Source organism: Lepisma saccharinum, chromosome 16 (assembly GCF_977018435.1).
Source record: "Lepisma saccharinum chromosome 16, izLepSacc3.1, whole genome shotgun sequence".
NCBI classification, from domain to species: Eukaryota; Metazoa; Arthropoda; class Insecta; order Zygentoma; family Lepismatidae; genus Lepisma; species Lepisma saccharinum.
The window spans coordinates 45986870-46000006 of record NC_139244.1 but is presented as its reverse complement, the minus strand read 5'-3'; the positions used below and the strand labels follow the sequence as shown (position 1 = coordinate 46000006).

The window sequence follows — 13137 nt, the reverse complement described above, 5'->3', positions numbered from 1 at the left end:
CCACATTACATTTTTCTTTCCCTATGGTAACAATAGTGTTCTTAGACACGCCGACAGCAGCAGCAGTCCTGTCCAGAACTTTGTTTACAGAAATGATTTGACCCCCCATTGTTTTTCTCTTGCTCAAATTATTTGCGCTCAGAACAAACCATCTCCCGCGTTTGTCCTTTGAGAAGAATTCCTTTTTCTTTTAGTGCATGGCCTCTTTGGTACATTGTCATCTTGAGTATTGCCTCCCGTGCTTGACATTCTTCACACAAGCACACGACACACTCAAGCAGAACACAGAAAATTATTTACAAAAAATAACACACTAAAACAACACGCTATATACAACAAAGAATACTCTAAATTCAATAAACACTAAACAAACGGACTGGTTAAAATATCACAACGCAACAAACAAACAACACGTCCTCTCCCAACAACATGAAATCTGATCGCAGGAAGAATCGCCCGATAAGCGGCAACACCGAGAAAAACGTTTTCTGTTGCTAGGCAACCAGGGCCTGGGTGAAGCAGTCAAGATTTTGATTGGCTCGCATGCCAGCAACCCACCCTCCCGCAGTGACGTAGACCCGATTTCAACACGTGGTTCTCAAGTGTCAATACCAAACTAATTTTGCAGCAGGTATAGATTGTACCGTGGTTTGGATTCCACTTTGAAGGTCCAATCCCAGTTAGTTTATGTGACCACAAATCAGATAATTCTTTCTCTCTCTCACACTCACAGAGAGAGGAAGTGTCCCCCCAGTAAATAAGTCTAGATCCACCTATGCTTGTCAACATTATATTTACATGCACCATATATTTGTTGTTATTGTTAGAACTATTGGTAGCAAAATAATATATTTCTTTGTGCAGTTAAGGTTCAAAGTACACACTGGCTTATTATTATTATTTATTTTTTAGGTTGGTTGAGGTGTCACGGGGTGATTTCATTGGCAGATTGCAGCTTCCAGGCAATGTCAACTTAACCTGTGAACATTGTGGAAGGCTGTTTTCAACAAAGAATGTCCTGGACAGGCACAGACTATCCCACACGGGCGAAAAACCATTTTCCTGTGGCGAGTGCAATAAGAGTTTTGCACGGAAGGATTCTCTGGTGAAACACAAAAGGATTCACGCTGCAAAAGGTTACGCTTGCAAAGTTTGTGGCAAGAGTTTCACGGAGAACAGCAGGTGTCGTAAGCATCAAGAGAGGCATTCTCTCGCTAAACTCTTCACTTGCCAGTTATGTGGAAACTCGTTCAAGCTAGAAAGTACATACATAGTGCACATGAAGTTACATGCTGGCGATGCAAGACCATATGCTTGTGATCAATGCGATAGGGTGTACTGCCACAGAACGACTTTGATACTGCACAAGAGGACTCATGAGCCAGGCGACGTCGGTAAGAAAGCCCCGTGTTCCATCTGCGGCAAGTCGTTCTACAGGAAGGCTGATTTGATAAAACATATCCGCATTCATACTGGTGAGAAACCTTTTTCCTGTAAGGAATGTGGCGTGGCATTTGCTCAGAAGGGAACCCTTGGGTTACACATGAGGAAGCACACCGGTGTCAAACCTTTTGCTTGCAAGGATTGCGGCAAGACCTTCGCGATGAGGAGTACACTCGTGAAGCACAGCCGCATTCACACCGGTGAAAAACCATACGAGTGTTCAATGTGCGACAAGAAGTTTACGGAAAAAGTGCAGTGCCAGAGACACATCATGTATCACACCAAAGAATGGCCATTTACTTGTGAAGTATGCGGGAAAAACTTTGCAGACGGACGATCCTACGAAAGACACAAGAGGGTGCATGTTGATAAGGATTTTGTGTGTGATGCATGTGGTAAAACATTTCAAAGAAAGAGTAACCTCACCGTGCATGTGAAAGCCTGCAATAAAATAGTTTCCTGAGGTAAGTACACGTTGCAGCACTGAATGGAATTAATTTTAAATTACTTGGAAAATCTGGATAAGTCTGGGAATTTCCAAAATGAGTGGGAACCCTGAAGTGTGATTTGTCTTCTGGAAGATGTAGAATGATGAACTTTTTTTAAACTTTCCTAAGTCATGATTTTAGCACTCCTAGATAACTTTCTGTCCCACACCATGGCCCTGTGGCCTAATGTGTCAGCGTTATGAGACGCATGCTGATTCGAATCTCCTGGGGGGAAGCATAACAACTTTTCTCCTGAAGATTCATGTCAGTGTATGGGACTAGTGGACACCCACCATCATGAGATAATTGGGAAGCTAAAACTGAGTACCATAACCTGGTCATGGAAACCTACAACATTGACTGGGGGGTTCGTCGTGCTGACCACACTTCACCCCATAACTGTAACTGATTGGGTGATCCCCACTGTTGAGGCATGCAGGAGTAAGGTCGACAGTCGGTAGGAAGGCCTTGGCCCTCTCAGGCTGTTGCGCCACAGGTTATGTTATACATAACTTTCTTCTAAAGAAGACTAAGTTTTATTAGTAAAAATGTTTAGTCTACAAATGCCAAACCATCATAAGGTACATTCAAATTTGTTATTGTAAAATAAAATAACTATGTAAGAAGTTCAATATAATTCAGTAATTACTGATTACCAAGGTTCAAAACTACATTTGATATATGCCTTTGGCAACACTTCATGTTTGATTGATGGTGAAAGAAATACAAATCCATTGGTACAATGAATCTAGAGGTCCTGGATTCAAATTCAGGCTGACTGATTCCTTGTATTAGCTTTTATCATGACTTTCGGCCTCCCCGATGGCACAGCGGTAGCGTCGTCGTCTTGTAATCAAGGGTTCAATACCCGGTGGAGGTACATAGTGGTTCGGATCCCACTTTAAAATGTAGGTTCAGTCCCGATTAGCCTTATTGTACATAAATTGGACTTAAAACACCAACTCAACATTATCATGACTTTCATCAAGTGCTCCTTCTTCACTTTCCTAATCATGATGTTATGACCTGGCTACAATGTGCAATTTAAATAGGCAGTAGTCTGTGATTATGAGAACGTGGAGGATTGTAAATGTTTTTGATCTGATGTTAATTGGTTCTGAACATTATGTATGGTGGCTGTAGTAAATGTTCTGTAATCAAATACTACTATATTTCATTCTTCTCAAGATTCATGCATCCCAATGCTAGCAAAGTATGAAATTGATTGTCCAAAGAAATGTAAATCAAATTACCCATTGTCTAATCTGGAAATGTCAAATAGTTCAAACTCCACATAAAAGCCTGGAAATTTATTTTAAAATGCCCAGGCAACATTGAAAATCATCGGATTTTGGCAATAAGAGTGGATACCTAGTTGAAGTCACAGACCTTTGTGATTTAAAAAATCACTGCAGTTCTGCTCTGATTTAATGGGTTTCTTCTAAACACATTGTAAGAAACATTTTAAGAACCTTCAGTCTTTGGGTTGAGAAAATGAGAAAAGTGTAGAGATTTCTTATTTTCCATACAACATCCTTCTGAGGGCCAATGCCTGTCGAGTGGCTTTCTTTGGATGATGCCTGTTTGCACCAATGTTGCACAAACTCATGAGTTTGAAATCCATAAGTCAGGGTAACACTCGTGAGTTACGATCATTTTCTATTGCACCATTCTGAAAGTCGTAGCATGAAACTCCAGCTTTACTCTAGGATATCAGCTAGCCTCAAAGCAAGTGCCTAAACATCATATAGATAGAAGCACATGATTGGTTACCTGTTTCGAGCAGATGTGGTTCCACCCGTGGTGTATTTGAATGACAGAAAAAAGAGAAAGGGTGGGGGTAACGGGACTTTGGTATCTAAAAAATCAAGCACACGATAAAGGTGAGGGAAAATATTTACGTGAATAAATTTTTATATATTGTAGCAGCTTGCAATCATAGCAAGTAGTTTTATAGTGATATTTGTAGTAGATATCAATGTATACATATACCTTCATATAGTATTCATGATCATTTTATGACTATACTGTTCCACTTTCTCTGGCTACTGGGTGTACGTGGATGTTTACGTTTGTATTGCATGTGTGATTTTTTCAAACTCTGTACTGCAGAATGAGTGCTGTGAATGTCTACCAAGGTATATACAAGGTGTTTCGTAAGTTCGTTTAGAATGCTTGGGAGGTGATTGTACGAGTGAACATAAGGTGGAAATACCATGTAACGAAATTCCATTAACTGCTTTGTTGCCGAGTTATTGACGTTTGAAAACGTGGGAAAATGATTTTCCGAAGTGAATAATGGCAAAACAGTTGGAGAGAAGTCATTGGTGTTGGGCGGTCCACTAAGAAATTGGGTACGCTCTTGTCAAAAAATCACGTGGCAATGTTGTGCAATGTGGACGCAAGGGATTCCCCAAAGGACGCGAATGAAGATGTTGACAGGAGTAGGGTGGGTGTGCGTTCTGCGTGAGCTGGTATCGACGAAAATTAGCATGTGTTGAATGACACCAAAAAACAAGAAAATTTCCTGAGCGAAGGGCACCATGACATAAAAACGAAAAAAATGAACTGTCATAGGTTGCATACCCTGAAGGGCAGATGGGTGTCCATGTGATCTGACGTTAAGTACCACATTTCCCGCTAGGGGCGCCAACAGTGTAGGTTTCCTCATGAAGGAGCGCATGTGTCTGTGCCATTCGTGCTTCAGGTGCTGTGTCAGCAGCAGGTTTTTAAACATTCATGGTTGAATGGAAAGACGTGAGGTTCTTGGACAGTAGTGTTGGGCAAACATTTGACCTAGCAGTGTTACGTGTTAATTCTTATTCACAGCCCATCGTGTTCTGTGAAGTGTACTAGTGTTAACGGCCATAAACACTTGTAGCCCAGTGTAAGGGATGGCTGCATACGCATCCCAAGAGCTGGCGGACATACATCTGATTTATGGGGAGGCTGGAGGTAATAGCCATGCTGCAAGGTGTCTGTATGGGGCACGTTTCCCAAATAGGGTGTTACCATTGCACACCTTATTTCAAACTGTAGACACTTGGCTTCGGGAAACAGGATCAGTGTTGCCACCTCGTCGAGAAGTTGGACAACCACGAAATGTGCGAACACGATGGTTTGTGGAAGATGTGCTAACTGCAGTGATGGATCATCCAGGCACCAGTACGCGCACACTAGCCCACGAACGAAACACTTCCCATGTGAATGTGTGGCGAGTCCTGGCAGAAGAGGGGATGCACCCGTACAAATTGAAGAAAGTGCAAGATCTTTTACCTCGGGACTTTGGCCCACGTGAGGACTTTTGCCAATGGTTTGTTCATCAAATTGAAACTATCCCCAATTTTCAGAATACGGTACTATGGACTGATGAGGCTATCTTCACGAAAACTGGTGTGTTCAATAGTAAAAACAGTCATGTGTGGGAACATGAAAATCCACTTGCACTGCTAGTGGCACATCAGCACAGATTTGCAGTGAATGTGTGGTGCGGGATATTGCATGACCATTTGATTGGACCGTACATTCTCCCTGTTTGCCTATGTGGACCCACTTATCAAGCATTTCTCTGTGAGGTTTTGCCTGAACTACTAGAGGACATGCCCTTGGCACTGAGACGACTGTGGTTTCAACATGACGGTGCACCCCCTCATTTTGATCGGAATGTGCGCCATTTCCTCAATACCGTATTCCACAACCAGTGCATTGGCAGGGGGAGGGCCTGTGCCATGGCCACCTCTATCACCTGATATTACGCCCCTGGATTTATTCCTCTGGGGAGAGATGAAACGCCTCGTTTACGAAACACTTGTCGTTTCAGCCGAGGACCTCATTGCCCGTATCAATGCAGCTGCAGCATCGATAGCAGAAACGCTGGGGTTGTTGGGTTGCACTAGACAATCCTTGATTCGCCGTTGTCGCTTCTGCTGAGGTTCCCTTCACACCTCCATTAAGCATACTGTGTGCCCTTAAGGGTATGCAACCTATGACAGTTAATTTTTTTTCGTTTTTGCATCATGGTGCCCTTCGCTCAGGAAATTTTCTTTGTTTTTTGGTGCCATTCAACACATGCCAATTTTCGTCGATACCAGCTCACGCAGAACGCACACCCACCCCACTCCCGTCAACATCTTCGTTCGCGTCCTTTGGGAAATCCCTTGCACCAACATTGGCGCGTGATTTTTTGTCAAGAGTGTACCCAATTTCTTAGTGGACCGCCCAACACCGACGACTTCTCTCCACCTGTTTTGCCATTATTCACTTCGGAAAATCATTTTCCCACGTTTTCAAACGTCAATAACTCGGCAACAAAGCCATTTCCGGAATTTTTGTTACATGAACTTTCCACCATATTTTCACTCGTACAATCACCTCCCAAGCGTTGTAAACGAACTTACGAAACACCCTGTATTTAATAACAGACTATATATTTTTCGCTTTTTATATACGGTTTGAATCTATTACTTCCCATTTTACATTTATTATTTTGAAATTCTGAAGTGATACAACACTGGTTGCAGTTGGTAGCCATTACTGTGATGCATGATCCTTCTTATACTACCAGCTTATCCAACATTTGTTGGTGCAACAGATAATCAACCAATTTATGGTTTAGCCATGAGTTTATGAATAAATCGGCATTGCTGCAAACGAGCATGAGTCCCATCGCTACTCTTTTGTGACGTTCGAGACCCAATTTTGCCGCTATTTCTTCCTAGTAGCCCTCCAATTGTTCTGATGATGCTGGGTCCGTACCAAAATTTTGAAGCTTCCAACTTGTATTGAACCTGAAACTGCGAAAGGCAAGAGTACTAACCATTTGACTAAGCTGTATGAGATTGAGGAAACTAGATTGGGTGAGATAATCATAGTTAGATAATGCTTGGGTTAAATTCCACCTAGACATCATTCGCATTCAAAGTTTCAGGTTTTAAGTCATGGTCAGGACATTCCTTTGTTTGCATTTCTTCCAGTAGCGGCCTCTGCCTATTAGCACTTGCACACCCAAATAAATCTGTAATGCAAATTATTATTATACTTATTTATTGAACTTTATCTCCTTCGAAATATCAAGTGTTCCCACGCCGCTTCACCAAGAGAGGTGGTGGAGAAGCATGCGATCAGTGATATCAACCCGCAGAGACCGAGCTCGCACAATGCTAGTTTCGTTCCCTCTGACACTGTTGCAGCAGTCACATAGAGGATGCTGATTGGGTCTTCTGGCTTGGGCAGCATGTCTGGGAAGTTTGCATCATTTAGGAAACCCATGTATGCAGGAGTTTGTGTAGTGTTGCAAACCCATTCCATTGGAGATTGTGTGACTGAGTCGAGGCAACCCATACGTCATTCCAAATTGAGGGATTTTTTCAAGAAAAGGGAAATTTCGTTGGTATATTGTCTTGTCCCTCCTATTCTGTCTCAAACATGACAGGGGCAAGAAAGAATAGGAAGGGGAGGAGGACATCTGAAAGCAAAATGGGTGTTTTAAACATGCCTTTGCTTAGTACATCTTGGCCAAAATAAACGGTCCCTGTGGCACAGTAGCCGAATTATCAACCCACGCGGAGGGAGCGTACGTCAATCGGTCAGCTGATTTGCATTGTGTGCCTGTTACTGCATTGTAAAATTGTTTAGCGCTGTCAAAAGGTCATTCCTGTTTCAGTGCAGTGTTTGATTCCATGATGAATAGGGAAACTGTACATAGCGAAAGCAGAGACTTAATGTTTAACATTGTTTAAGTTTGGGAGGGAAGTTAGCTACAAAGCCTGTAGGAACTGCAGTAATATATGGATATGGTGGATGGGAAGGAAAAATTCTGAAGTACGAAACAGGGCAGTGTGGACTGAGTGAGTACTGTAATTTTCTTTAAGATTTATTATCTCTTGATTCGATCAATCTGTCATTAGAAATAAACAGCAGATAGATAGATTACAACTGATTTCCTCCATGTGATAGTTGGATCGGCTTCTTTAGTGTACACCAATGTTGTTATTCTCCTTGTTCGTTTAATATCAGCGGATCGGGGGAGGATGTTTTTACGAAATATTTTGCAAATCAACAATAGTATTAATATTGTAGATCAGTATTTGTATGTTTTGAGTGATTTTGTCAGGTTATCAAATGCTGAATTACATATTGCACAATAACATCGCTCGTCTCGTCATTGGCTGGATAATTTCTGAAATATTTGAAATTTGTAAAAAATCCGTTTAAAAAAAATCATGAAATATAACTCTGTCATAGCCTCATTTTCAGTGAAAGGTGATCAAAACTTGGGTTGCCAATACAACATTATGTACACAAAAATGGGTGCAAGTATTTGACAGGGGTGGTATACCACCTCTGGACGCGAGACTGAACTGCACACCCATAGAGCCAGACCACCAGCCGCCACCTAGTTTCATCTGATCATCAGTCATCCTGACCATTGGAATAATCTAAAGGAGTAGGAAAGTGGAACAACCAAAACACAATCATGTGAATCTTGAATACATTCATGTTCTTAATTTGATGCATTGCTTGGTAATTTACTTCTTCTTTTTTTAACCCTTCATGGGTCGTGCATGAAAAATTCATCGATGGTCGCATACAGTGCCAGGTATTTAAAATGTACTAAATTAATGGCTTAAAATGCCAAATCTTCAGTTACTAGGATTAGATCTTTTCTTTTAAGAATTGAGATGTTATAAAACTATAAAAAATGAAATTCTGTAAAATTATAATTCGTTAGTCGAGCATGGAACGGCAGACTGGAATTTCATTAAAAATTAGGTACACCTATAGTTGCGCATAAACTTGGACAGCAAGGGGCTTCAACGAAACCCCCCCCCCCCCCCAGCAACTTGAAGATCTTACTAACACTGAATCGTGGTGTAAGAGAGGAAGGTTGGAAACTGCTAGAGAGGTGTTGACAAAACAATCATTGATGATTAACAACATTAAAACTACACACCCACAACTAGAGACCGTGCACGGCCAACGCAAGGTTAATGGAATTTATCACTGAGTGTTGCAACTGGCCTGGAAATCCTAGGGAAGTTGGGCTGAAAAACATTCAAAAAGCAGGAAAAATCAGGTAGTTAAATGTAGTTTACCTTTTGACTAGATTCTTTTCTGCAGTGGTATCTTGCTAGAATTCTTTTTAGTCCTGAAGAAGGATATAGGTAGAATCCTTTAAAATTCAGAAACTGTGGTGCAGTGCCTGTTGTCTTGGATAAGATGATAATCTGTCCTCTGGTGGGAATGCTTTTCTGAGGAGTCCCCTAACAAGAAGAGGCTATGACTTGGGAAAAAGTGCATTTGGAATGGGAATTCGTGTAGAGGTAGCATGCCCTGAAGGTACTGATATGAGAAGGTGCTAGCACACACCAGCCATTTTTAACAAAAAGCATTTCAAAATTTCCGAGCTTTCCAAGTGCACCTCAGGAGAAGATATTGTCGGACTGCCAAGTGGGCCGGTGGTAACATAGCAGTTTCTTGTGCCGAAGGTTATGGGTTCACCAATTTTTTTTCTTTTTTATTAACTCTAGAAACTATTAGAAAGGATAATCCCCCCAATTTAAATAAAACATTCATGTTTATTTCAAATTATTAAATCAAATGTAAAAATAGTTGCTTCAGTTAATAAAAAAAAGTTAGGGACAATGGAACCCAGTGCATGAAACTGATATGCTACGACCGGGTCACTTGGAAGGCAGACAAGATCTTCTCCTCAGGAGGCACGCTTGGAAAGCTTCAATAATTTAAAACTTTTTCTCAGAAATGGCTGGATAGTGCACGCTAACACCTTGGCATATCAATACTAGGGCAGTGGTTCTCAACCTATTTCCTATCACGACCCCCTTTTATCACATCCTCTTGCCAGCGACCCCCATCTGTAATTTCTGGTTTGTAATAAGTGTTTATGTGTGTAAGCACATATACAACTCTGCAAAGAACAACAAAGGATCCCAAACAAAACCAATCCCTTTCCAATTGTTGATTTATTAACAAACACGGGACAGCTATTGCAAATTGGTGCTTAGCCTTTGTAATTACCTCCGCACGGCAGAGAAAATAATCAATTGTTTACAAATATAGCTGCTGCTACCTCAATGCTTCTCCAAAACAATGTCACGATTTACTATCGCTAAGACTGGAGACATTTTTTCCTTCCTGTTTCGGTTCTTCATTGTTCAAGCAAGTTTCTTCAACTGTAGTTGAAATGTAATGACATCTATCATTGAGTTCAGTCAGTTCTTCCGTCTGCGTCACAGGTGTTGCCAGTTGACTTGTGATATTGTGTACTGTAGCGTCATTATTTGAATTTTGTGCTATTAATGAAAAATCAAAATGGATAAGTTCCTTCAAAGACCTGGACGTTCTCGTTCCGGAGATGATGAACCATCAAAAAGACAGAAGGTCAGGAGATACGATGAATCGTATTTGAGGTTTGGTTTCACGGTACTTGGAAATCAGCCGCAGTGTGTGCTGTGTAATAAACTGTTGTCTGCTGAAAGTATGAAGCCTTCCAAGATGTTCGGCACCTGCAATCTAAACATCCTTCGGTGAAAGATAAACCGCTGGAATTTTTCCAACGCAAACTTTCTGTACTTCAAAATCACAAGTTAACCATCAACCCACATGACCAATGTTAGTCAAAAAGCACTTCAGGCATCATATCAAGTGTCTGAGAATTGCCAAAAAGGCAAACCACATACTATTGCAGAAGATTTGATTCTTCCTTGTGCACTTGATATGTCAACAATGATCAACCCCGAAGAGGCTATGAAAATATCAAAGATTCCATTGTCAAATGATACAGTGGCAAGGCGTATTTCTGATTTGGCCCAAAATGTTCGCGACCAGCTGAAGGAGATGATTAAAAATTGTGCTCAGTTCTTGTGTTTCATCCGATTCCAATTGCCTGAATCTGTGAAAGAGGATATATTGTTATGCAAACCCTTGCCTCAACATACAACTGGTGAATCTTTATATCAGGTGTTTCTTGAGGCTACAAGTCATTTGAAATACAATGGGAAAAGTGTATTTCAATCTGCATCGATGGTGTCAAGGCCTTAACTGGTAAGAAGAGTGGGCTTGTGGAAAGACAGATGTATAATGCCAAATGCGAAATGGGCATGCCCTAGATGCGAAGAAAATGCCAGATGAGCTTCTTCAGGTTCTGCATGATGCTGTCAAGAGTTGTTAATTGTGTGAAGAGCTACCCATTGCAGTGTCGCCTGTTAGGAAAATTGTGCGAGGAAATGGGTTCCATCCACAGAAAACTATTACTTCACACCGAGGTAAGGTGGTTGTCACGTGGAAAGGTGTTGAATAGGTTGTTCGAAGTGCACTTGGAATTGTTATGGTTTTTTACAGGAATCCAATCCCCAGCTAGCTGGATTTTTTTACCTCTGAAATGGCTGCTTTAGCTGGCTTATGTGGCAGACATCTTCATCTAAATGACTTAAAATTGACCTTGCAAGGACAGGACAAAACCATTTTATTTGTTCAAGACAAAGTAAATGCTTTTCAGAAAAAATTAGGAGTTTGGGCATCCAGAGTCAATTCCACAATTTTGAAAATTTTCCTCTGACAAGACTTTATTTCAACTTGCGGTTATTCTTTTGACATGAAGACGCTGTCCAGTTTAATGTGCAAACATCTAGAAGGGCTTCAAGAACAGATGGTAGAATATATTACCTTTGATGAAAATGCTGGTTCAAGATGGATATTAAACCCTTTCGTTGAAGAGGCCATCAAAATAGTCAATCTAAGCCCACAACTTCTTGACGAACTGATAGAATTATCGTGCAACAAATCTTTGCAACTGGCATTCTGTAATGAAGACCTGGACAAGTTCTGGCTGAAGAGAAGAATATCCTGGTCTGGTATCTGCTGCTTTAAAAATCATAATTCCCTTTGCTACATTGTATCTGTGTGAAAGTGGTTCCTCTTCCATGGGAAGTATTAAAACAAAGACCAGAAACCGCTTGTCAGTTGAGAATGACTTGATAATGTGCATCACAAAAATTGAACCAGACATTGCAGCACTAGTGAAATATGACTAGGCTCATGTTTCACACTAGCATTCATTTTGCATTGTATTTCAATATTCAGTTTTCACTAGTTTCATACCTCTTATTTGAATTGTTTTTTTAAACTATTCTTAATCTGTTAAAAAAAAATGTTGAATATTTTTTGCCATATTTAAGCGTAAGTATAGAAATAAAAATATGTATCAAAATAAATTCCAAATATTTTTTCCGCTACTAGACCCTAATTACATTTATCTTTTTTGCCTCTCTTCACAACGCTCATTTTGGGAAACCCTGCTCTAGGGTAACCTACCACTACTGAATATCCCATCCCAAGTCATAGTCTCTCCATCTAAGTAATTAAAGTTGCAAAGGTATGAGTGAGTGCTTATTTTCTGTAAATTGTTCAAGATATTAATGTGCCATTATTTTGAAATCATTGCAACAGTATGCAGTACACTGTAACTAAAATATGACTCATCTTTTCAGGGATGTGATGTGCTTTTGCTTTCATTAATATTGCTTCTGTTAGCCAAAAGTGGAAGGAAAGCAACATTAACCAAATTAATCAATGAGGCAAAAGGCTTGTGTATCAAAAACCAACCACTGTAATGTCATTGACTCTATGTTTTGACAAGAGAGTTGTTATGAGCATGCTCAAGTGTTGTGTAGGTAAATATAATTATATTTTTCTTTCTAATTATTCTTTCAATATTTTCAGTGCCATCAACATAATTATAATTTGTTAGATTTATTATTTATACTGAGTGCATGCCATGAAATAAGAATGTAATATTTTTGTTCATTAAAATTAACTGTATTTGTTAATAAAGTGTTTTTTTTTTTTTTTTTAATGCCTGCAAAACAAAAGTTTTCATTCCTTGTGCTTATAGGTTAGTGTGTGATTGTTGAATCTGCTACCTTTGTGCCATTTCTTCAATTGCAGATCTTGGAGGCATTACTCCATGGCAGAAGGTTGAAGAAAAAATAATAATAAAGCAAAAGCTTTCAACTGCTGTGGGGTAACATATGCAAGCCATAAAAACACCAATCATGCTGTACTTTTAACGTTTAGCAGATGGACGGTACCACATGACAGTAATTAACTCATTATTTCAGTTGTCTCTCTATTCCTTGATGGGCATGGGAAGGTATGACATACTCAAATTGCAATGCCATAAAAGTCC

The 13137-nt window shown here is 40.3% G+C and overlaps 1 protein-coding gene across 3 annotated transcripts in view; it reads left to right on the top strand.

The window, feature by feature from the left end:
* Positions 1–12782, top strand: part of LOC146000454 (uncharacterized) — a 36188-nt gene extending 23406 nt beyond the window's left edge. For all 3 annotated transcript variants that reach the window (XM_083138112.1, XM_083138110.1, XM_083138109.1), the window contains exons 3-4: positions 913–1907; positions 12440–12782. In XM_083138112.1, the coding sequence (XP_082994238.1) occupies positions 913–1906 (994 nt within the window). In that variant the 3' untranslated portion in view covers position 1907; positions 12440–12782. The remainder of the gene's footprint in view (positions 1–912; positions 1908–12439) is intronic.
* Positions 12783–13137: the final 355 nt, after the last annotated feature.